At 39.1% G+C, this 27,487-nt stretch overlaps 1 protein-coding gene across 3 annotated transcripts in view; it reads right to left on the bottom strand.

Annotated features, from left to right (window-relative positions):
* The window catches only part of LOC133660186 (triple functional domain protein-like), a 251,212-nt gene extending 233,251 nt beyond the window's left edge, over positions 1–17,961 (bottom strand). Inside the window, exon 1 of one of the 3 annotated variants that reach the window (XM_062063430.1) lies at positions 17,688–17,961. In XM_062063430.1, the coding sequence (XP_061919414.1) occupies positions 17,688–17,760 (73 nt within the window). In that variant the 5' untranslated portion in view covers positions 17,761–17,961. Of the gene's footprint in view, positions 1–4,431; positions 4,501–17,687 lie in introns of those variants that run through there. The other 2 variants (XM_062063425.1, XM_062063427.1) reach the window with 2 other exon arrangements.
* Between the last annotated feature and the right edge of the window lie 9,526 nt (positions 17,962–27,487).

The following is a 27,487-nucleotide window of genomic DNA, read 5'->3' as shown; positions in this document are numbered from 1 at the left end:
CCCTTTTCTTCTTGTTGCTGTCAAATTTGCAGGACAAAGCTAGAAAGTGTCATCAACATGTATTATCATGATGTAATGATAGTATTAAAAGCTCTAAAGTCAGCTACATTTATATAATTTATATCGTAAATTGTCTATATCGCGCAAACCTAGTTGGAAATATAACATTTCATATAACTTCACCACCCGACTGTTGTGGCGCTTTTATGTTCATCCTGGTTAGTAATTTAAAAAAGGCTTAACGAGACATAGTGGTGAATATACAGAAAAGGACGTTAAAAATAAAAATAAAGACAATCTGTCTTCCTCAAAACCTATTTCTTCTTCAGTTATGAGAAAGCCGGCTGTACATGCAGGTCAACTTTTTTTGCAATGTAACCGATGCCAAGCCAAGCGTTTTGGTCTTTAACCAACTGCCAATTAGACTACCCTTGAGTTCATTCTCATGCAGAGCCGCGAAGCCCGCTTAGTGCAAGGCGTGGTCCGCTCAAACTTCAACTCTGTAATTTGATGAATGAAGGGTTGTTTGTCCCTTCATATATACTAACTTTTTTATTTTAACTTTCTTTCCCTTCATTTGTACTACATTCAAATCTACTTGGGGGTAAAAAGCATCGTTTGGCCATTGGCTCTTTATTCTCCACATAAGGAATGGAAAAGTAACCCTGAATAGATTGAGCGAAAGCACAGGAAATCCTTATGCTCCGACGTATAAATTATTCCCTTGATGTGGAAAAATCAATTATTCAACATTGCAGACTGGCACACATTTGAAAGCCTGTCTGCTATAGTGTGCACTATGAACAAAAAAGGAGCTCGTCTCACAGTCAAAACGGAGTCCCAATGGGAGCTGACGTCCACTGTGCCATGGCCAGTTCAGGAAAGCACAAATAGGGCTTGAGTACATGTAGCCTAAGATGTATTGAAACTTATTTGGTCTTATTGCGCGATGCATCCAGTAGCTTCTATGCCAATTCAATTTCACAATGCAGTTTTGTACAATAATGCTACTGCACACACCCTGTAACTTCATTATATGTCACTCATGAGACCAATAAAGAGATTGTGAAAATGCGCATCGTATGGAAGTTATTTTTAGTTTTACCTTGAGACTTGCTCCACTGGGTTTAAACACATTTGATAGAGGTAATTTCAAAGATCTAATTAATCATAACTGTCTGGATGTTCTTATTTGACAGGTAGCTAATGATGATGAACTTTAAATAGAAAGGTATCTTGGCAGTTCAACTTACTTTCAAATAGGGGTATTCCAATACAACTTTATCACTTCCGATACGATACTCATATTGGAGCCTTGAGGTATGGCCAATACCGACATCAATCCGGTACAATATCAGCACAAATCATAGCACACTTTTGTCATTTATTACTGTGGAATATTAGAAAATGTTTGATCAAGTGAAATTACTCAGAAAACAATGGTTGGTATGAAAAACACTAACCTTATGACAGACTTACGCGGTCTTTAAATTTGAAGTAGGGTGGTATTTTTTTATTTTTTTGGCGACTCCTCACATTAATTTATTAAGTTAAGCTCATGAGTCATGACGGAGTAAGTTGAATGATCCAATCACCTTTGTTAGTGGATACTTTCTAGTACCCTTCTGCCTTGGAGACTTTGTATCTGTCAATAATATACAACTATCATTATTTTTTTTACTTGTTTATATTGACGAATGTCATGTTTTAGACTGCAATATTGTTCAATAAAAGCTACTCTTTACGTACAGTATGTCTAGCTTGTGTGCTGTTGTGTGCCTAGCTGCTGTGCACAGTAGCTTCTAGCGACTCCTCACATTAATTTATTAAGTTAAGCTGATGAGTCATGACGGAGTAAGTTGAATGATCCAAACACCTTTGTTAGTGTATACCCTTCTGCCTTGGAGACTTTGTATCTGTCAATAATATACAACTTTCATTATTTTTTTACTTGTTTATATTGACAAATGTTGTGTTTTAGACTACACTATTGTTCAATAAAAGCTACTTATTACGTATGTCTAGCTTGTGTGCTGTTGTGTGCCTAGCTGCTGTGCACAGTAGCTTCTAGCTTCTAGCTCTGAGTAGCCGAACAGTATAGCCAACCTTGTTAACTTATTAGAGGACATTTAGAAGCTAAATGGCTGTCCAGCTTGGCACAATTAAGCACAGTGTAAAACCGTTTGTATCGGACCTTGTATGTGAGATTATATATGCAAACCGATATCATCCGATTTTTTTTTTTGTTAATATCAGATTCCAATATCACCCCTGCTTTCAAATGGTGAGTTTCTTCGTTTACTAGTCTATAATACAGTACATTTGTCTTCTTATCAGTCCAAATGAAAATACTGGTAGAGACTGTTGCTTTGCTGTTTTACCTGGCAACTGCATGGAACTTTGAGTGAGAATTCAAAATGTTTGCTGAAAATACCCTAAGAGAGAGCACCATTAAGTAGTTTCAAGGGCTTCTCATGATCATTTGATCAGGCGAATCAAATTAAAAGACAGCTCAAGAAGCTGAAACTCGCCATGCTCCAGTTGGAAATGTTTCAGTTAACCTTGTGGCTGGACATTTCAGTTATTTAGCCCCTCGGTTAACAGGCATACTGTCTTTCACTGAGTTATGTTTGTTTAGTTAGTGCCAATAGCTACACTGTCACCTTCACTGAGTAGCAAAGTGCCACCAGAACCCGAGAAAAACACAACCAAGACAAATCAGCACCTTGGGAATACATTGCTTGGGATCAACTAGGATGAGCAGCTGTGTGCCGAGAATTTCTGCCTGCAACAAGCTGGCAGACATGGGTGCCTGCTGAAGAGACTATGACAAGCAGGACTGACTGCAACATTGGCTGTATCTAAACAATTAACTTGAAAAACATGAAACATTAACTTTAATAGGTTATTCCATGTACCACTGGGGGCAAAATGGTGGAATAGTGGTTAGCACCTCAGTCAGACAGGAGCTTTGGGTTGGCTCTGTGTGGAGTTTGCTTGTTTGGGTTTGCATTGGAATCCTACCACGGTTCAAAAACATGCATGTTACGCTAACTCCAGATCCCAAATTGCCGAAAGGTTTGAATTTGAGTGTGAATGGTTATTTGTTTCTCTGTGCCTTTTGACTGATGATCAGTTCAGGGTGTATCCTGCCTCTCACCCAAAGCCAGCTGGGACAGGTTGCAGTCTACTCGTGACCATAATGGTGACAAATTGTATAGAACATGGATGGATGGATGGATACATATGCTATTGGTAGTGTGGTGGTTCACAAAGCCATCATTGGATTAATTCCCACCGATGTGGTCTTCAAAACCTCTCTGTGACTGACTAAGGACCAGTCCAGTTTATATAGTATGCCTTTCACCGTATACAGTATGCCTTTCGCCTTATTCAGCTGGGAGTGATGGATGTCTTCACATAAGTCAAGATGGAGAGCATTTAGATCAATACAAGGTAAGGATGAGAATCTTTCACATTTGAACCGATATGATACAAATGTTGTTGTTAACTAATGTTTATTGTTTAACAATGAATGCAGTTGCAATTTCAGGACGTTACATGGCAGTAGTGTATATGCCACGGTGTGTAGCCTAGCTAGGAAGTAGCCTCTGCCATGAAGCTGAATGTGCCAGTCTAGTCTTATGTTGCGCCCTACAAAGTATCTATACTGTAAGTAGTGTTCTTATTACACACAAGTTGTTTGATTGTAACATGCATCTTAGTTGTAATTTTCATTACCAATCTTGGAGGTGTTGAAATCGCCATGTAGAATCGCTAATATTAATCAGTAGCATGTATATGGCAAAGTCAATGTAAACTACCATCAATCTAGTGCATTTTGAAAAGTGGAGCCTTACTTCACATTCGAGCGATTTCTATCAGGCATGCTTGATTTTTTAGCGTTGAAAATTGCAACATTACCCAAATGCAGTTTGGCTGAGTCTGCTGTAAGTGCTGCTTAAGTGATTGTTTTCTCACCAAGTGTTTCAGCCGGTGTTAAGTCTGCATTGTACGGGACATCACAAGCAACCCTTGTTTTTTAGATGCACATCCTGCACATTTGTATTTGCTTTTTTTCAAAATGCACAAATTATTTTGAAATGCCCATATTTGTACATTATCCTGTAATTTTTGTATATTTGTATTTGTATTTTATTTAGAGTTAACTTACTCGGTGGTTCGGACAAAAGCGCTTTTTTATTTTAATTTTCCTGTAGGTCCACCACATGTTGAAAAATTTACAATAAAGATGACTTTAAACAAAGGTATCGGAATATGACACTATTTGATTTAAAAGCAGCACAAAGTAACTTTTCAACTTTCATAAAATATTTTCATAACTTTTGGGATATTACATGGACTTACAACTATTTGAATGACACCTCTGTCATGGCCTGATGGGTCTCTATCACTTTCAGTGGTACTTACCAACTTTCAGGAGGGTGGCAGGAACCATCCATCCATCCATCTTCTCCCACTTATCCAAAGTCGGGTCCGGGGGCAGCAGCCTAAGCAGAGAAGCCCAGACTTCCCTCTCCCCAGCTACTTCGTCCAGCTTTTCCCGGGGGATCCTGAGGCGTTCCCAGGCCATCTGGGAGACCTAGTCTCTCCATCGTTTCCAGGGTCTTCCTTCCCCGTGGTCTCCTTCCAGTCGGACGCGCCATAAACACCTCCCCATTCTGACCAGATACTTGAACTACCTCATCTGGCTCCTCCTGATGTGGAGGAGCAGCGGCTTAACTCTGAGCTCCTCCCAAATGACCGAGCTTCTCACCCTGTCTCCAAGGTAGAGGACTGCCACCCGACTGAAGAAACTAATTTTGGCTGCTTGTACATGTGATCTTGTCCCAAAGCTCATGACCATATATAAGGTAAGGATAGGCACGTAGATCAACCAGTAAATTGAGATCTTTCGGCTTAGCTCCTTCTTTATCACAATGGACCGATACAGGGTCTAAACCGATCCACCTGTCGATCTCACGATCCACTCTTCTCTCACTTTTAAACAAGACCCTGAGATACTTGAACTCCTTCACTTGGGGCAAGATCTCCTCCTGCCCCACAAAAAAGCTACAATGTGCTGACTTGCTTTACGACATACGTCACTACCCCTTCCCCCATTCGTTAATAAGGCGGAAGTCGATGCGAACGCCTACATACAAGCGTTCCATTTGGACTGGGAAGTTGGAATTTTCCACTTTCTAGTCAGAATTTCTGGTGGGATTTTCGACTTGTAAAGTCGGAGCATTCTCACCACTGCCGAGTTGGTTTCAAAGACAGCTGCTCTGGATCATGTTTTAAATTAGTCCAACTTGTCAAATAGTTCAGCTCTAAATAAGTCTCCGCCAGACCATGGAAACACCTTAATCAGATCGTGTTCGGTTTTTGAAAAGTCTGATTAACACACCTATGTGATTATGCGATTGAAAACCAGATTTCTCAAGGGGGTGTGTGCGGCAAGAGAGGACCCTTAGTATCACGCATGCGCCAGTCTCAACGCGCAGGATACAACCCGGAAGCAGATACTATTCAATAAAAACATAGCAACAATTGTGATGACGAGGAGACTGTTAATTTGCTTCACAAATTATAAGAGCAAGACATTTTGAAGTGCATCGATGGTAGAAAAAACCCCCCAGAGATTTACTTAAGAAGTTAGCTAAGTCTATGAATGTTGTCATTCATCCAGGTCATCGTCATCTCAGGGAATTCAATCGATCGCAACTGGGCTGTTTGGTTTGTCTTAGAAGACGTTTCGCCTCTCATCCGAGTAGGCTTCATCAGTTCGTGCTCATAGACTTAGATTGGTCAGATCTAGTCCAGCGGCTGGTGCTAAAACCCCAAATATTTATACTCTAAAACCAGAAGGGTGTGCCTGGGCAAGGATGGTTTCGCCCAATTGTAGTGAGAAAAACAACTGTTTTAATGCAAAGGAGCAATCCTAACTGTCAGAGCCAACGACAGACGTTGAAGTGTAATTTCCCCTTGTTAGCATTGAGGTATTGTGTGGCAGAACAATCGCTGTGGATCGACTGTGGATCTCCAGCGTAAGCTTTCCATTCAGTTGTAAACAAATGGCACACATGGCATTCTGGTCACCTTCTGTGACCAGAATGTTTCTAACTCCTGTTATTTGTTGGAGGCTAAATTGCAGCGTCTTTTAGGAATGGTTGAAAGGACGGTGTTGTACGTGGGGGACAGGTGGTAGCTAAGGAAATGTGGAATGCCGGCTTAATTCGGACTCCCGAACAAAATATGAATGAGATGAAATAGAATGGAGCAGGTATATCAAAGGCGAACATTAAAGCGTACACAAACCTCTTCACACTGCATTCGTGCAAGCCAACTGATTAACTTGCTGCACAGCTGGTAAGATAGTCCAGAACAATTGCAACCTTCCTCTGGATATGAATCGGGGCACGAACGGTCTTTTCCTTCGGATTTAAAACTCCTTCCATCACTACACAGAGCCTTTTGGATAAATTTAAGACATTGAAAAGTTTGTTTTCATTATTTTCGTTCAAAAATTTCATCAAAAAAACGTTTTCACCGGTTTTTCATTGCATCCGACCTGCATCCACTCCAATACATTCTTGGTAATAGCGTCATGTTCGTAGCGCAATCCAAGATAATTTATTGATGCTGTCTGCTATTTAACAACAGTATAGCCATTAGACACGTAATATTTGTAATATATGCCAATATTACAGCGGACATCAGTTAAAAAAAGTGGTAAGGATTCACGAATGGCTAGAGTGACGTCATAGGTCAACCGGAAAAGGAATTAATTTAACCGAGCTAAAAGGAAATAGCGCCCCCCCCCCCCCCCCCCCCCCCAGTGTACAGGCGTAGGACCAATAGTCGCATTAGAGAGTGCATGGACACTTGGGCTTCACTAACCTGACTCTCGCCAGATCCTTGTCGTTCGCTGAGCTCCACACATAAATCTGGGAGTTCTCAATAACAGATGTATTTCAGAGGGCGGGGCCTTGTAAAAAAATCATTGTATGTGATTGGATAAAACACTTGTCCACTCAACCACTCACATCGAAATCAACCTGTGACGCTGATGAGAGCGGCGCTGGGAAATCCAAACCCGGTCGGAAGAAGAGCCAAAACATCCTTACCACCAATAAATGCCTTCAAAAATGTTCTCTGTTCATCTTTTAAATAATTAATATTCAATCGATGTCGCAAAACAGTTGCAATAGCAGAATCAATGTCAGCACACGACTCCTCGCGACGTGCCGCCATTGTTGTTTGAATCAAACAGTCGCTTTGGCGCTACGTTTTTCATTGCATCCGACCTGCATCCACTCCAACACATTCTTGGTAATAGTGTAATGTTCGTAGCGCAATCCAAGATAATGTATTGATGCTGTCTGCTATTTAACAACAGTATAGCCATTAGACACGTAATATGTGTAATATATGCCAATATTACAGCGGACATCAGTTAAAAAAAGTGGTAAGGATTCACGAATGGCTAGAGTGACGTCATAGGTCAACCGGAAAAGGAATTAATTTAACCGAGCTAAAAGGCAAGACACTACCACTTTGGTCCACTGGCGTCACTAAAATCAACCAAAAATGAAAGTTCTTAAAGAAGAACTGCACTTTTTGGGGAATTTTGCCTATCGTTCACAGTTATTTTGAAAGACAACACGATGGATGTTATTTTAAATTTTATTGTGCATTCTAAATATTAATGCTGGAGCTGTTGTCCCCGCGACCCGATTCCGGATAAGCAGTTGAAGATGGATGGATGGATGGATGGATTCTAAATATTAAATAAACACGATCAAAAGTTTGTTTACAATTCCACCTACAAAGCCCTTAAAAAACATACAAACCCCTCCATTGAGGGTTTTTTATTATAAACATGATGTAAGTATATATGTAATGTAGTAACGGGCACATTTATAATAACATTTAATATTTATGTATTTTGATAATTATAAGCATACGTGGTGTGGCACATTAATTTAAAAAACGCCTCACAACGTTTGCTTTTTTTTTTTCATCCGCACTGATTTTTACTCACTGCAGACTTAATGAGAGCCAACAAACATAATAAAACATCATTTACCGTGCAAGGTCTGCTGTCATTAGAAAGCCAGCTGCTGGAATGTTCATATATTCCCATTTAGGTGAAGTATGTCTCATAATCCTCACGAAGAAACAGGGTGGGGGAGCAAGCGTCTTTTTGTGTCGTTCTGGCCATTTCCGAGTCCTAAATTGCTGTCAAAGTGTACCAACTTGTCGGAATACCTACTTAGATTTCCTTCTCTCCAGGTGAGAGGCATGATTTATGATCTACTATAAACTTACAGGGAGCAAGGAAGTGAGGAAGCAGCAGACCACTCGTTGATGTAAACATAAAGACACACAGGAGCGATCCCAGAACCACTATAAATAGTTTGTCTGCGTTAGCGCTTATAATAAGAATATCGCTAATACTTGGTAAATATTAAAATCACGGAAAGTAAATGGAGTACTGTTGGCAGTTTTTGAATGGATATTTTTTGTATTTTATGGGCGAAATAGAGGAGCTCCCATTGGCTACGCTGTAAGCGGACTTTTATGTACGTTTATTTAATATTTTGAACACATTAAAAAAAAAATCCATTCGCTGTCATGTCTTTCATAATGATTTTGAACAATGGAAAATAGCAGTTCCCCTTTAAGTGAATCGATACCCGGTAGTACAGAGGGAATTCTTTGGTCGTATAAAACTACGGTACTGAATTCGGTACTCATCCCTGGATCAAATAACAAATCACTTTTGCTGTACAAATGTCTGTCCTCATTAAAGTAACATACAGTATAGAAGCATAAATAAATAATAGAATAAAACAAAAGTAAACAATGGACAGGCAGTTAGTGGAACTGGAGTGCACTTTGTACTACGATGGATCAGAACACTGACTGAAAAGACCAATACTATGTTTACATAAATAAATAAGGAGAACAATAATTCAGCGTGTTACGTTACAGAACAGAGTAATGGTCAAATTAAAAGCACATTAAAGGCTATGACTGAATGAATGCAAGTTTAATTAGCTACATTCCCTCATGTCTGTCTTCATCAAACAACAACAGAGTGGCAAGAATAGTAGCGACCACTGTGGATTTAAACTGGCGATGCTTCGTTATTATAGTCTTCCCTTTTAAATTACAGTAGTGTCATTTTCTCTTAAAAAAAAAAATCTGTTTTCGGATATATTGTATGTTTAATAGTCTCTTATTAAAGTTTCCTGAAACAATAACCTATTTCTTTCTCCATTATGAATACTGTATGAGTTGTGCTTGGTGCTTAAATAAATATCTAAACGATTCAACTTAACTGTGCGTCCTCTTTCCTGCCCTATACAGCACAACTTAAAGAAAATACAATGGCAAGAGACAGTGAGAATATGACATCAAAATAATTGCACTGTGAATTGTCATTCGAGCAAAGTTTATTTATTTTGTACTGTATCTTAAGAGTTTCTACAGAGTCTGCAGAACATAAATTGCCAATATATGGTACTAGCTGTTTCAATTGAATCCATGTTATGTAATTTGGTGGACTTGTATGAATGTCGTGTGGCAATGAACAACACACAGCAGCAGACCCAATGGCACCAGGTGTCAGCGAGAGAAACAGCTGAGTGAGAGAGGGGGAGACAGCTGCTTATTTTGTAGTGGATCCGCGATGGTGGTCCCCCTTTAATCGCTGCATCGTTCCTAACCCCACGATGCATTAAAATATTCCCTATTCAGTCCTTCCATAATTTTGTGGTATGTATATATATATATTTATATACACATATATATATGTATACACACTGTATATATATTAGAGGTGTCAAACGATTAAAATATTTAATCGCGATTTATCGCATTGTTCATTTTTAACTCAAAATTAATCGCAATAATCGCAGATAGGTATAACTTTTCATCATTATAAAGTGTACCCTGGACATATCTTTAGGAGGGGTGGCTTTATATTGCTGCATGCCAATGTTTTAACCTTTTCTATTAATTATTAAAATGTTACATTCAGGCTGCTAATCATTATGTAATTGAGGACTTGACCAGAACATGTTAGAAAATAATTTACACAATATTTCAGCCAGCCTTAAAAATAGCCCCCCACTCCACCCCACCAACCCCCATATTTCAAAACTGATGTACTCGCATTTCTTTAGGTGCAAATATCACAGAATAACATTACAAAACATCTCTGATAAAGCATGACCGTAATGTAAGACATTTTTATTTGTTTAATGTCAGGGTTTCCCTTAAATTGCCAAAATACCTGTGGCGGTGGGGGCGTGGTTAGGGGCGTGGTCGATATGACGTCATCACATGATTTACTATGACGCATATACTCTTTAAAAAGGGATGTGAATATACATTTAAAACAAAGTATAGTATTAACATATATATTTTTCTAACATAATATTGTTTTGTTCTATTTTTAATTAAATTATTGCTGCTTATTGTACAATGTACTTTGTTGAGAATTTTTTTTAAAAGATTTTTCCAATTCTTTTAGTCACTTTTTCTGTAATAAAAACGACTGGCAACAAATCTAGCATCTATTTCTGGTGTTACTGGTGAATGTACTCGGGTTTAGAGATTCTGTTCAGATTCTGTTCAGATTCTGTTCAGATTCTGTTGTGCCGTGACGGAAAGCACACTTGCTTTGCGTAGCTGAGAGCCTTTCTCTCATTAAAAAACGTCAGTGTCATCTTAAATTGTGAAGATCGCTTTCCGTGGGTATATCTCGAATTTATTAAAGTACATCCACAGCGCGGACGTGCTGCCTCTGCTCCAGACAACCCCGTATTTGGCTGGTGTTAATGTGTATGTTAGTGTGTTATGGTGGTCATTTTTCCCATGGTCTTTGAACACACCGTGTCAGTGGAGAATGAACAAGTGTTGTGTGTCAAGGAGTGAAACACGGAGACAGACGTGTGTGCAAGGAGGAAATATTTGTTGGAATTGGGCCTGATGTTGGCATGAAATTGGCAATAAAAACTAAAAAGAGCATCAGACCGTGTTTGTTTTCTTCTGGACGCTACAATACATTATATGACTTTATTTTTTTAGGTGTGGCGGCTAATATGAAGCCGTACATTAAGGAGAAAACCTAAACGTAGTTAAACCGGATGTATAGTGTAGCGTTTTATTTTAAAGCAGGAAAAGTGTGTGTTTGGTTTGAGGAAGTGTCTTGACATGTTTTGATCTCGATCGACTGTTTGCAATAAAAAAAAGTCCCCTTTTGACATCCTGCCGACCGTCTTTCATGTCTGTTCAGCTTTTATGTCATCCCTATTACTAAAGCAGTCACAGTAACAATCTAAATGTACTGTATCACTGCACCTTAACCGTAATCTGAACATAGAAGTGAAGCACCGTTCACCTCTAGACCGACGCACACAGCAGGTGTTTGCTGCAGGGATGTCGCCTCTTCTCACAGCGGAAATTAATTGAAGTGAAAACCTTCAGCTTGCAATCCAAACAATACTCCCTATGTGGACCAGAAGATATGCCAGCCATGGAAGCTCATTCAATCTCTTCATTAACCAGAAGTTACACAATCCAGTGAAAACATTTAACAGAGCTGCTGGAACTGCCGACAAACTGTTACTGCTAAGCTAACACACTTTTAAAGACACACTCACGCACACTTTTCCCAAATATAATACACATTTCAATTGCATAAGCCAGATATTAGATTTTTTTTTTAAACACATTAATTACTTTCCTTGAAAAAATTATTAAATGAATGAAAGCGTAATTCCTTTAGTAATTCAAATATTTTTGGCAAAGTAACAAGAAACTATAATTATTTTTTCAAGATAATTTTCCACCACTATGATGGGGTGAATGAAAAAGAAGCCTGCCTTTATCAACTTGATTTATTGAAACTTTAGACTTCTCAATGTTTACTTGATTATATATTTCCATACGATGTATAACACTACATTTTACTTACAGATGCATTCTATTCAAGACAGAAGTTTTAAGTTTCCACTATTAATCTCAATGTTGGAGATAACTATTTATTTGCATGCAATATGCAATGTTACATTTTTGTTAACAGAAGTATTTTATCCAAGACTCTTAATTTAGTTATTTGAAAATGATTCGATAAAAAGAACAGTTTATATACTTTATTTAATTATTTAATTACTCAAATTAGAATTTTGCAAAGAGTAAGATGCAGTATATGCAATGTCATTTATGTATACTAGTTTTTTATCAAATTAAAGAAAAACTTGTTTTGAATTATCTATGGCATTTGTATTCAATGGGTTCTTTAAAAAGTAGAGAAAAAAAATCGCTAAAAATCGTAAATCAAATTTTTTGTGAAAAAATCGGGAATTTAATTTTTAGGCTACATCGCCTAGGCCTAATGAATATATATATATATATATATATATATATATATATATATATATATATATATATATATATATATATATATATATATATATATATATATATATATATATATATATATATATACAAATACAGTACTGTATATATAAAGTTGCTGTCCCTGCTTCTTCCACACAAGAAAACATTTTGATTTGACAGTTGACATGCGTTTTTGAGCGCTGCTCAGAGACTAATTCGATTGGTGAAAATGACATTGATTGATCAAAATGTGCGTGAACGCTGCGGGCATAGGACAAAGTTGCGAGGTCATGCATATAATGCTGGAATTTGTTGAATTTGCGTGAATTTGTAATCGCGAAACTCTTACACTTACAATCCATGTACACTTAAAACAAATGTCACGTGGAGTTTATTGATTAATGGTCTGGGGAAAAAAGGTGCATCGTTTTAAAGATCTGATTGTTTAAATACAAACAGCATATTATAATGGCCTTAAAACCAGGTGTGTTGTCGAAAAAAAAATCTCTCTTTTCATTTTGATGATGGATGCCGATTTGGATTAAATTGTCATCATTCTAAGGAGTGTTGTTACTAGATGTAGGTACATAAGTGGGCCACATATTTTTCTGTATGATAAGCACTTCTACAGTAAGCATGACACAGAGCACTTCAAACTATTATAAAGCTATACGATTCTGCATAAAATGTGAATCTTGATTTGTTTTGCTCAGAATTGAGATGGCAATTCTCTGGGACAATTTGTTCACACAAACACACACACACACACACACACACACACACGCACACGCACACGCACACGCACGCACGCACACACAAAGCCTGCTCATGTTTTTAAGAGCAGGCTTAAGACCCACCTTTTTGATTTGGCTTTTACCTGATATTAATTATTTTATTGAAGATATTTGTATTTTACTTTTTATCCTATTAGTTATGAAAGATTTGATTTAGTTATATTTATTTATTATTTATTTACTATATATATATATATATATATATATATATATATATATATATATATATATATATATATATATATATATATATATATATATATATATTTATATATATATAATTTTTTACTTGTATTTTATTCTTTATCTCTACACATGGTTCTTACTATTTTACAAGTTTTATTATTTTTATTTTCCAACGTTCCTCAGATGAGCCATCTGCCTCAGGGGTTATTGGCCGTGCTTGTGGGGGTGCTTTTGTGTCAGTGTCGTGGTGGCCATGGTCTGATGACCTCCTGGTGCAGATGGCTCCTGTGATAGTGTTTACTCACATGTCTCCTCTGTACTCAGCCATGCAATCGTTGGTCCATATAGTTGCATATGTGTGTATTTGTGTGAGTGTGTTTGTGTTTGGTATCTGTGTCCGTGCGTACGTATATTATAATGGGGGATATGGGTCACCGGGGTATTGATTTTAACTTTGTAAAGCACTTTACGTTGCATTTCTTTTATGTATGAAAAGCGCTTTATAAATAAAGTTTGATTTGATTTACAAAAATTATCTCGTTCTCCATGGGAGGTCCCTAAATGACAGTCGACAGGACGGCTGCTTTGATAGAAATTAATATAAAGACCATCAATTCAAAAACATAGCATTGTTCACTCACTACAGTCCATGCATGTATGTGACTGAGACAGGTCAAAAGAAAAGTTGGTAACACTTTAGTATGGGGAACATATTCACAATTAATTAGTTGCTTATTAACATGCAAATTAGTAACATATTGGCTCTGAATTAGTCATCATTAAGTACTTATTAATGCCTTATTCTGCATTGCCCTAACCCTAACCCTCTAACCCTAACCCACTAACCCTAACTCTAACCCTGACCCTAACCAAATAACTCTAAATTAAAGGCCTACTGAAATGAGATTTTCTTATTCAAACGGGGATAGCAGATCCATTCTATGTGTCATACTTGATCATTTCGCGATATTGCCATACTTTTGCTGAAAGGATTTAGTAGAGAACATTGACGATAAAGTTCGCAACTTTTGGTTGCTGATAAAAAAGCCTTGCCTTTACCGGAAGTAGCGTGACGTCACAGGTTGGGGAGCTCCTCACATCTGCACATTGTTTACAATCATGGCCACAAGCAGCGAGAGCGATTCGGACCGAGAAAGCGACAATTTCCCCATTAATTTGAGCGAGGATGAAAGATTTGTGGCTGAGGAAAGTGAGAGTGAAGGACTAGAGGGCAGTGGAAGCGATTCAGATAGGGAAGATGCTGTGAGAGGCGGGTGGGACCTGATATTCAGCTGGGAATGACTAAAACAGTAAATAAACACAAGACATACTGTATATATACTCTATTAGCCACAACACAACCAGGCTTATATTTAATATACCACAAATTAATCCCACATAACAAACACCTCCCCCCTCCCGTCCATATAACCCGCCGATACAAATCAAACACCCGCACAACACACTCAATCCCACAGCCCAAAGTACCGTTCACCTCCACAAAGTTCATACAGCACATATATTTCCCCAAAGCTACGTACGTGACATAGCGGCACGCACGTACGGGCAAGCGATCAAATGTTTGGAAGCCGCAGCTGCGTACTCACGGTAGCGCGTATCAAACTCAAAGTCCTCCTGGTAAGAGTCTCTGTTGTCCCATCTCCACAAGCATGCGTATCCAACTCAAAGTCCTCCTGGTAAGAGTCTATGTTGTCTAGGGTTGGGTATCGTTTGAATTCGAACGATTCCGATTCTGATTCTTTGTTTCGATTCCGATTCTTGGCGATTCTCGATTCCGATTCTTTTAAGAGGCAGGGTCAAAAAAAAGTTGAGGATATTTTAAATGAGCTAGCTAACCTACAGTCTTTCTGAATGAAATAGTCTGACATTCTCCATCAATTTTAATTCTATTAACTTTTTATGAACTTTACTATAAATTCCTCACAGGGCTGTTTTCAACTAGAATATAAATATACAATCTATGAACTTGAATATAAATATTATAAATTATGAATACATTTTCCCAGGGGTACACTTTCCTCAAGAGAGCTTTATTTTTGAAAACCTCATGAAAACACATTTACACACAAGAGTATGATGCTGCAGGAAACCTCATGAAAACACATTTACACACACAAGTGTATGATGCTGCAGGAAACCTCATGAAAACACATTTACACACACAAGTGTATGATGCTGCAGGTACTTAAAAATGTTACCGTGCTCCCACTGATGGGCTAACCTGGTGCAGAAAAGCAAATAAACAATAAGAAACAACTTGCAAAACCCAGTCCAGATTAGCAGCAGGTACAGTATAAAATCAGAGATACAGTTTTTGTTTAGGAAAATGACCATATCCGCCTTCTCAGGCAGGATGCGTGAGCGTTCTGGACAGATAGTGTCTCCTGCTGTGGAAAATACACGTTCGCTGGGTGTGGAAGAAGCTTGAACGCATAAATAGGAGAAAGCGAGATATGACAGCAAAGGATAAGTCTTTTGTTGGTTCCACCGGACCACCACCATGCAGCAGGGTCGTCAGACATAAGTATCGGTGGAACGTCCTGGTACATCTGCAGCTCTCTCTCCACTCGTTTCTTGATGGACATGGAGCTCTGTTATTTCGCGGTTATTTCTTTTTTTTTTGTAAAGTAAAGCCACACTTTCGACCGCCGACGGCCACTTTCCATGCTTGAGCTTGACTGACTCGCTCGGCTATGCTAACACTTCCGGCGGTGGGCGCTTCTTCGTTGGTGTTCAGCGGCTTCTTCTTCCGGTTCGGCGGACATATTTTTTTCCGGTCGGCGGACTGGTATCAAAAATAGGAATCGAAATTTAAACTTTTGAACGATTCCGGGAGAATCGGAAAGTTAGTCCCGGTTCCAATCGATACTCGATACCCAACCCTAATGTTGTCCCAGTTCTCCACAGGCCAATAGTAAAGCTTGACTGTCATCGTTCGGGAATGTAAACAATGAAACACCGGCTACGACGTAGCCGCTACGTGTTTGTGTTGCTGCAGCCGGCCGCTAATACACCGCTTCCCACCTACAGCTTTCTTCTTTGCTATCTCCATTGTTCATTAAACAAATTGCAAAAGATTCACCAACACAGATGTCCAGAATACTGTGGAATTTTGCGATGAAAACAGACGACTTAATAGCTGGCCACAATGCTGTCCCAAAATGTCCGCTACAATCCATGACGTCACGCGCAAACGTCATCATACCGAGACGTTTTCAGCAGGATATTTCGCGGGAAATTTAAAATTGCACTTTACTAATCTAACCCGGCCGTATTGGCATGTGTTGCAATGTTAAGATTTCATCTTTGATATATAAACTATCAGACTGCGTGGTCGGTAGTAGTGGGTTTCAGTAGGCCTTTAAGTCTTTGTTACTTACAATATGTTTCCCTAGTGTCCAAATAACTCTTAATTAAGTCGTTGTTACTTAGAATATGTTCCCCATACTAAGGTGTTACCGAAAAGTCAACTAAATAGGGCAATAGCGCTGTCCGCAAGATGATGAATGATAGATGCCACTGTCGAGACTCGCTGCCAGAGGTTATAACCCGGACAGCAAAACCAACTTGCCCTGAATGGTGAGGCTTTCTGGGGTCACAGTGCAGTCATTGGGTAAAATGGCGTTTGTTTGTGATGCAACCTTTTCAGTAAAACCTTTTCAATGAGAATTTAGTTTACATGTAAGTGTAAATCAATCAAAACTGGGCATTGCTATATTTGTAAATAGTTTGATGCAGCTCATGCATCCTTTTCCATGGATTTTGCAGGTTTCCCCTATTACATTAGTGGCGTAGTGCAGCCATGCACGTCCAAATAGAAGTCAGATGATTATAGCTGTCACAACAACAGTGGTGTGGATGATGTCACACACTACTGTAGGCCCCTTAAAACATCTTTACGTTTTGGATGCATTGTTACAGGGAAGGGAGGTTGGCATTGCTGTGATATTGATGACATGTGTGCATCACCCATACATGATCACAATAGGGGGGAATACAGAAACATCATGTCCTAATGATGGATCGATGCTAATAGGCGTCTAGTTTGGATATATAACATCATCATTCTGCAGTTATCTACACCTGAGGGCCACACAGATTGTCATCACGCACATCTGATTTATCAATAATGGTGTTGTTTGCGTCATAACCACAGCATGTCAATATATACACGTTGCCTGTTTTTTTTTTTCGTGTATTAATCGTGAGGCCAATACCACTGGGGATCAGACTATCGTGCCGTTACTGACTCGCCCCTTCCTGACTTACCGGATTTGAAAAACGCCGCTACGTCTGCGGCGTCCTTTGCAGCCTCATCCTGCAGCCCCTCTCCGGCGCTCATGACTGCGCTCTCCTCCGCCACAAAAAAAAACAAAAAAACAAAAAAATAAAATCCCCAATTCGATGTAGGCTTTTATCACGCAGCCAACGCGGAGCCTTTCATCGGAGTAGATCCGAGCGTTCCCCTCATTAAGCCAAAGACCTCCTCCTCCATTTTGACCGAGAAGGGAATAAATCCTCACGACCGAGCGGCGGCGCTCCCGAGTAGAGAAAAAAAGAGAAGGTGGGTGTTATAAAAAAAAAAAAAAAAAAAATAGGGGAGGAGGATTGGAAACGATTGGGGGTGGGATATCCTGGGATTCCGTTTCAGGAGGAGGAGGGGTTGGTGCATTATTTGCCCCCCTCCACTCCCACGTCACTGCGGTGCTGATGCGGGCCGCGAGGGAGTGTTCTTCTTCTGGTGCCTTTTTTGTATGAGCTCATTGATGCTGCGTGGGCGTGTCGGACCCTCCAGTCCCTGTGGAACGACATACAAGTCGGAGCTTTTCTGAGTCCAAACCTTTACAAGATGGTAAATGGTTCAGTGGATCGACTCTGAGGCCGGAGTATGAGCTCATTCGGCCCACAAATCTATACCCAGTTCGCTTCCTGACAACTCTTCCTCGGACCTTACGTATGCGTTAAAGTGCGCTGCCGCCACCTACGGGTAGTCGTGTGTAATTGCGTTTTGCAGCTGCAGCAATACTGATATTCGAATACAGTGCCCTCCAAAAGTATTGGAACCGTGTGACTGACAGGTGTGTCATGGGTTACGGGATCTTTCTGTGTGGAGTTTGCATGTTCTCCCCGTGACTGCGTGGGTTCCCTCCGGGTACTCCGGCTTCCTCCCATCTACAAAGACGTGCACCTGGGGATAGGTTGATTGGCAACACTAAATTGGCCCTAGTGTGTGAATGTGAGTGTGAATGTTGTCTGTCTATCTGTGTTGGCCCTGTGATGAGCTGGCGACTTGTCCAGGGTGTTCCCCGCCTTCCACCCGAATGCAGCTGAGATAGGCTCCGGCACCCCCCGCGACCCCGAACGGGACAAGCGGTAGAAAATGGATGGATGGATGGAATACAGTGCCCTGCCAAAAGTATTGGAACAGTGTGACTGACAGGTGTGTTTTGTTGCCCAGGTGTCACCCAATGACATTGATTATTCAAACAATAAATTGCACTGAATGTCTGAACTCAGTTTCAGATTGAGTAGGATAGGTTTTGCCTGTGCAGACTGCATTTAGAGGTGGAACCAACATGAAAACCAAAGAGCTGTCTATGGTTGAAAAAGAAGCAATTGTGAATCTGAGAGAAGAGTTTGCGTTTAAATTTATTTCGAACATGCAAGCATACAACATGATACATCACAATTTCCAGTTTCTCTTTTCGACATGTTCGAAAAGGAGTAGGAAGAAGCAGAGCTTATTTAATCCTACCCCTTTTCTCTTACATAGTAGTTGCTAAAAATGTTGTTCACTTCCTGTTCTCAATTTATTCAGAATATACTCCACAAGTAATCACAATAAAAATAAATAAATAAATAATACTCGGTGAAGTAAGTTACATTTCATATCAGAATCAGAATAAGAAATACTTTTTTAATCCCCGTAGTGAGATGAGTAAGATTATTTTGAAAATGAATGGATGGATGAAATCAATTCAGAATGTTTATCATAGTTCTTCTTCTTTGTACTTTGTAAACACTTTAAGTTTGAAGAGTTTCTTGAAGTGGATCATATTAGTACATTGTTTGATTGCTGTGCTTAATCCATTCCATAATTTAATTCCACATACTGATATACTGAAGGTCTTAAGTGTTGTACGTGCATACAAATGTTTTAAATTACATTTTTCTCTAAGATTATATTTCTCCTCTTTTTTTGAGAAGAATTATTGTATATTCTTGGGTAGTAGGTTATTGTTTGCTTTGTGTATAATTTTAGCTGTTTCCAAATTCACTATGTCGTGGAATTTCAGTATTTTTGATTCAATAAATAAGATGGACAAAATCAAACATTGGCCATAGCCAGTACAACCATTTGCAATGTCCTGAAGAAGAAAGAAACCACTGGTGTACTAAGCAACAGACGTGAAACAGGTAGACCAAGGAAACATTGTGAGAGCTAAAAAGAACAACTGACAGTGACATCAGCAACAACCTCCAGAGGGCAGGAGTGAAGGTATCACAATCTATTGTTGGCAGAAGACTTCATGAACAGGGAAGTACAGAGGCTACACCAAAAGATGCAAACCACTCATTAGCAAGAAGTATAGGAAGGCCAGGCTGGAATTAGGTACAGAGATGAGCCTAAAAAATTATGGGAAAAAGTTTTATGGACTGATGAGACAAATATTAACTAGAAATAATCTGCTCATGATCCCAAACATACAAGATCATCTGTGAAACATAATGTCATGGTTTGGGCTTGCATGGCTTCTTCTGGGACGGGATCTTTCATCTTCATTGATGATGTAATACATGATGGCAGCAGCAAAATTAACTCAGAAGTCTACAGAAACATTTTGTCTGCTAATTTAAAGAAAGATGCAACCAAACTGATTGGGAGCTCCTTCATCATGCAGCAAGATAACGAGCCAAAATGGGATGCTGTTTTTGAGGACACCCTTGATGTTGGATATGCAGACGACATCGGGCTATTGAGAGCGATCCCCATATCCAGCATCATGTCAGACACAACGATGTGCCAGGAGGCACAAAGGCTGGATGAATGGGCAGCAAATAAGAAAATGATACTCAACGGGAAAAAGTCAGTAGAACTCCGGATATGTTTTGCCCGAAATTCATCACAACCTCCTGCACTGATGTTGGGGGGACAGGAGGTCCCTGTCGTGGAAACAACAAAGTACCTGGGTTACCACCTCGATCAAAACCTGACTGGAGATGTGCACATCGAGAAGGCAATAAAAACCGCCTCCAAGCGGCTGCACTACCTCACAGTCATGGCGAGACATGGACTACCTGCAGACGACCTTGTTACCATCTACACCACTCTCATCAGGCCGTGTCTGGAATATAGCTCTGTGCTCTTAGTGGGCTGCTCCAAAAAACAACAGGCAGAGCTAGAGCGAGTCCAGAAACGTGCCTGTAAAATCCTTACGAGGAGAGCTGGAAACATCTCACAACCCCTACCATCACTCCAGACCAGGAGAGAGGAGGCTGCAGTAAAGCTGGTCAGGGATATGCATGATGAGCAGCACCCTCTGCATGACCTGCTACCTCCAACACGAGGCAGCCGCACTGCCAGGACATTGAGGAACCAACATAAGCTGGCTGAACCCGAGCCCAAAGCCAAGACAAAGAGACTTAAAAACTCTACCCTGCATACTGCAATTAAACTGACACTATCTAATTAAATAAGTAATACAGTCATATACCAGAATGCTAATAGTTTCCATGCTGCTGTTGCCCTGAAAATGTTTTTATTTTTATTTTATTTTTTATATAAAATACTGTCTGTTCTTTTCTTTTTTTTTTTTTTATCTTTGATTGTTTGATATTCATTGTAAAGTTCAGCTGTTTTTTCAGTGGGGCCCTGGCTCCACTGCAAGCATGAATAAATAAAGTCAAGTCAAGTCAAAACCACAAAGGAGTTCATCAGGGGAAAGAAGTGGAAGGTTTTAGACTGGCCAAGTCAGTCTCCAGACTTAAGCCCAATAGAGCATGCATTTGACCTGCTGAAGAGGCGACTGAAGGGAGTAACCCCCCAAAACAAACAACTGAAAGAGACAGCGGTGAAAGCCTGGAAAAGAATCACAAAAGAAGAATGCAAAAGTTTGGTGATGTCAATGGGTCACAGGCTTGATGCAGTTATTGAAAGCAAAGGATTTGCAACTAAATATTAAGTCTCATTCACTTTAATCTATTTGAAGTATATATGTTCCAATACTTTTGCTCTCATGAAAAATGGGTAGGTTCAAACAAAAGGTGTGATCTTCTAAGTTGTGTATCAGATCAAGATGTAAATACCTGGAAATAAAAGCTGAAATGTTGATCTCTTGTCCCATATTCATCTTTTGATGTCAAACCCAAATGTTTTCAGTCTACAACAAAAGTTAACAAATTGGACTCACTGTTCCAATACTTTTGGAGGGCACTGTAGGACCTCAGACTAAATTTGGGCCCAAAGCACAATTTTATTATGAGGCCTGCACCTGCTTCCCCTCGTTACACTTTCTTATTTATGTCAAACTATATCGAAACCTGGATTTAATTTGCATGCATATTTTGTACTAAAATACATTCATGGGAAATACATTATTTGAGTGCAAAATAAAAAATTTAACAGTAATGAAAACATAAAGTTGCACATGCTGGCACAAGATTATGATCCAGTGTGTCAGCCGCTGCCTGACCAGGGCTCAGAAAATCTGTAGAGACTCCTCCCACACCCACCAAGGACTGTTTTCAGTGCTGGACTCTAGAAAGAGGTTGCGCAGCCTCCGTAGCAGAACCTCCAGGTTCTGTAACAGCTTCTTCCCTCAGGCCATAAGACTCTTGAACGCATCATAATAATCCCCTCAACTCCCCCCCAAAACGGATTAACTCGCTGGAATATAAAGACAATAAAGCATACATCCATAAACGTGGATGCATATGCAAAAGTGCAATATATTTATCTGTACAGTAATCTATTTATTTATATCTGCACCTTATTGCTCTTTTATCCTGCACTACAACGAGCTAATGGAACAAAATTCCGTTCTTATATGTACTGTAAAGTTCAAATTTGAATGACAATAAAAGGAAGTCTAAATCTAAGTCCAAGTCTAAGTCTAAGTCAAAGTCTAAGTCTAAAGGGGTCCTATTAAGCAAAACCAACTTTTCTCACTGACTGGTAGCTGTTTTGTGTATTTGGAATGGGATGCCCATAGGTCCCCAAAATGTGAAATCAAACCATGTAGGCATGGCGTAAATATTTATCCAAGAATCTTGCCTTGCTCCAAACTTGCTCCAAACAAGCCGTTTATAATTTGAGAGTTTAGTGACATTTTGCTTTAGTTATGTCAGCAGATATCTCCATATATGGTATAGAGGTTTACCCAAAGAGCTTTGCGCGAGTCTGCTATTTTATCAAATTGTATGTTAAAAAATATAATACTCAATACATTGAGTAATACACAGGTGTCAAACTCAGATCTGTCCCGCCCCTTCATTTAACATGGCCTAGAAATAATGTGCTTACTTCATCTTTCTTAGTAAATGTATTCATTGTTTCCATTATGACAGAAACAAGTATGTAATACATGAAATTGCATATGTTTTAAACTTTAATATTATCTGTTCATGCAACAAATATATTATAATAGATGAGAATCTTTAGGCATCTCACAATCAGATTCAGAATCGATTCTTGATTGAACATGATTCTAGTTTCAAACTAATTTTCGCAATGATTTTTTTCGGTTTAATTATCACAATAAAACCTTTTCAACAAATGTTACAAAACTTCCCTTTGGTTGCTGATATATCATTATTATTTTCCTGAAATGATGTACTAACATCATGTGATTTATTTTGTACATAGATACAAATAATGGCTATTGCGACATCTAGTGGACACATTTAGAACAGCTGTTTCTTTCATTCATAAATTTCAGGTTAATTTTTATACTTAGCAAACTCATCCCGCGGGCCGGATAAAACCTGTTCTCGGGCCTGATCCGGCCCTCGGGCCGTACGTTTGACACCCCTGATTTAGAACCTTTATACATAAAAATCTCGATTTTGATGTGATTAAATTGTTTTGAGCACTGCTAATTATCATATACTATATTAATTTTTTTGTGTGAAAATAAATACTTAAAAATCTGATATTCACCTTGATTCATGATTTCAAAGCAGATTATCCAACACTGTGTATAAAAATCAAATAATCATGTGCATTGGCAATTGTGGAATACTATAATTAGGTGACGATACGTTTATATTCATACATTCACTGTTACAAGCAGCCCTCTGAAGGCAGCCATTACTGCAATGTGGCCCTCAATGAATATGAGTTTGACACCCTTGTTATAATACAATATGGAATGTAACCCATAAATGAAAACAAGTTTTATACCCTGTAAGCCACAATCATCCAATTATTAAGCCATTACGTACACATACACATATATTTCTCTATGTGTATAGTGAATCTATATGCAGAACATCAAAGTTTTACTTTTTTTATTTGTATTACTGAAATAAATTAACTTTTTAAAGTTATTTTACTTAATTGAGACACACCTATATAGAACAATTTGACAATGAGAGATGTTTCTGATTTTTGGGGTTAACTTAAAAGAGGGGAACTAGGGCTTTCAGTATTTTGCTGTGTTCTACACCATTGCAAACATAATGCATTCTGTTAAATCAATTTACATTGTCAATTAAATCATTCTACCAGACTGTGCAGATGTACCTAATATTGTGGCCAGTCAACATGTCCACAAGACAGCCGTTCGACAACTCTCTAAAAGTTAGAAAAGCCCACAAGCTTAGCCCCCAACTTGCCCACGTTACCTTGGTAACAACTAACAACATGCATGGTCACTGCACAGCAACACACACGCACACACACACACGCATACACTCACACTGTCCAGTGATTTGAACAACAATAGACATCAGTGCACGTGTACAAGTGGATTATAAGAGGTATGTGCCCATCATGTCGTCCACGTCACGTCTGGTTAAAGTCAGCTACAGGAACAGAAGCAGCCAGCTGAGTGGGCCTGTGGAGTCCCTTAAAGAACTGCAGGTATGAGCTCTTTAAGTACAGGCCGAGAAATGGAATGTGTCTTTTTCAACCACTATTAATGTGTAAGTGGGGAGGAAAGTGATCTTTGTCAAATGTTCTTTGCTGCACTGCAATGTGCACGGGTTGTGTTCAATTTAACACTTTGTTTTTTATGCTATGCCAAACCTTAGAAACTGCAAAATATATACATTGCAAAGGCACTGCATGGAACATGCTAAGTATAAATATATTTATTGTATACTGATGTGTTTATAAGTCACTAAAGACAACTTTGATCGATTAAATATATGCTGCTGCATCGTGTTTAAACATATGCTGAACTAAATTACATAATCTCACTTTAAAGGCTAGCAAAATAAAATACTTCTATACAGATTCAACATTCAATTCAATTTATTTGGAAAATGCTAAATCTTCACAATTTTGCACAACTGTCCAAAAGGAGTAGGAAGAAGCAGAGCTTGTCTAGTCCCACCGCATGTCACAATCAGTAGGAGGGAACAATACAAATAATAAGAAACAGAGAACCAACTGCAACCAAAGGATCCTTTCCACCACCACAACCTTTTGCTTTTTTCTTCGCTGATTAATCATTAAATTAAGATTACAAATGCATAAAGCAATTTATCCTACAACACAAAGATATATACCGGTAGTAAAAAGAATAGCCACATAATAGATTATTATTTTTTGTCCAATTTAAATAGTTTTTACTTGGATTTTTTCAATATTGTTCTTATATATATATATATGTATATACTGTATGTATGTATGTATATATATATATATATACAGTATATATATTTACGTGTGTGTGTGTGTGTGTGTGTGTGTGTGTGTGTGTGTGTGCGTGTGTGTACGTGTGTGTGTATAAGTGTGTTTGTGTGTGGATGTGTGTGTGTGCGTGTGTGTGTGTGTAAAATCATTATACATTTTTAATCAGATTAATCACACTTTTGAATTTTAATTCATCATGATTCATCCCAGGTTATAACTTGTTTACAAAATGGAAATTAACTTGAAAAAAAGATCACAATATTTGGACACAAATGCAATTTCACTGTCAGAATGTCATACAGGATTTTTTGTTGTTTAAATAAAATGTTTTACTTGAATGCACATCATTTATTTTCTCAAAACTTGCTGACAGTTTTATCTGAAATCTCATCTAGGTGGATTCTGAAGTGAAATTTCATCTTGACGTATGCTTTGCCGCCTTTCAGATGACCAGATTACGTGGTTAAATTAAAGGAGCATATGTGCAGTCGCGATAAATTGTGTGATTAATCTGCATATATACATTATCAACTCACGATACACTTCAGATTCTGAGCATGATACTCGATTCAAAATGACTCTCACCATATGTTTTTCAGAATAAAAATTACAATAAAACCTTTTCAGAACAGGTTACAGATTACAAAAGCCCATCTTGGCTCCTGATGTATACCGTACATGCAGCCAATAAGTGAGGAGATGGCCCAAAAAACAATTTAAAAAATAAATAAATATATATATATATCATATTTTAGAGATGCCCGATAATATCGGACTGCCGATATTATCGGCCGATAAATGCTTTAAAATGTAATATCGGAAATTATCGGTATCGGTTTCAAAAAGTAAAATGTATGACTTTTTAAAACGCTGCTGTGTGCACGGACGTAGGGAGAAGTACAGAGCGCCAATAAACCTTAAAGGCACTGCCTTTGCGTGGCGGCCCAGTCACATAATATCTACGGCTTTTCACACACACAATTGAATGCAAGGCATACTTGGTCAACAGCCATACAGGTCACACTGAGGGTGACCGTATAAACAACTTTAACACCGTTACAAATATGCGCCACACTGTGAACCCGCACCAAACAAGAATGACAAATACATTTCGGGAGAACATCCGCACCGTAACACAGCATAAACACAACAGAACAAATACCCAGAACCCCTTGCAGCACTAACTCTTCCGGGACGCTACAATATACACCCCCCGCTACCCCCACCTCAACCCCGCCCCCCCCCAACCCCGCCCACCTCAACCTCCTCATGCTCTCTCAGGGAGAGCATGTCCCAAATTCCAAGCTGTTGTTTTGAGGCATGTTAAAAAAAATAATGCACTTTGTGACTTCAATAATGAATATGGCAGTGCCATGTTGGCATTTTTTTCCATAACTTGAGTTGATTTATTTTGGAAAACCTTGTTACATTGTTTAATGCATCCAGCGGGGCATCACAACAAAATTAGGCATAATAATGTGTTAATTCCACGAGTGTATATATCGGTTTCGGTTGATATCGGAATCTGTAATAAAAAGTTGGACAATATCGGAATATCGGACATCGGCAAAAAAGCCATTATCGGACATCTCTAATATATATATACACTGCGTGTGTGTGCGTGTTGTGAGCAGAGGTGAAAGCCCCTGCAAAGCATTTCTGCCTGTCGCACTTTTGCCAGGGCCATTGGGTCGGCTGCAGGGTCGTCAGACGATATTTCGCTCCATTAATGCTGTACCATCTCTGGGTGGTGGAGCAATGGCAGGAACGTCTCCCTATCACTCACTGCAGCTGCTGCTGGGACTATTCCCTCCCCAAAGCTTTGTTGGTCATAGCCTGAAGCTTCTTTTTTATGCTTCTTCTGCAAGGTCTTTCAAGGCATTTGTTAGTCTGGAGCCTCTAATGCCCGCAGAGTCTGCTGGGTGGAGGTTCCAGTGTAGCCTTGACACCCAACTTCCACTGGGTAAGTGTGAGAACTCCAACCAAATTATTTGCAGGCAGCTGGAAGGTCTGCATATTTCTCCCTCTTTCTCTCAGAAGCAGCTTCAATTCCCTCCTCTCATGGGACTGTCAGTTCAGCCAAGATGACAGACTTTGTGACAGAGGACCTCAATGTCTGGACGTAGAGAAATTGTTGTAATCTCCGGGTGGAACTTCAGTTGCAGTGTCAGGTCGACTTTCAGGTTCCATTCGCCTCTTTTAAAGTGCT

Source organism: Entelurus aequoreus, linkage group LG11, assembly GCF_033978785.1.
Source record: "Entelurus aequoreus isolate RoL-2023_Sb linkage group LG11, RoL_Eaeq_v1.1, whole genome shotgun sequence".
Classification (NCBI taxonomy): Eukaryota; Metazoa; Chordata; class Actinopteri; order Syngnathiformes; family Syngnathidae; genus Entelurus; species Entelurus aequoreus.
Note: the sequence above shows the minus strand (reverse complement) of the source record. Positions and strands in the feature narration are given on the sequence as shown.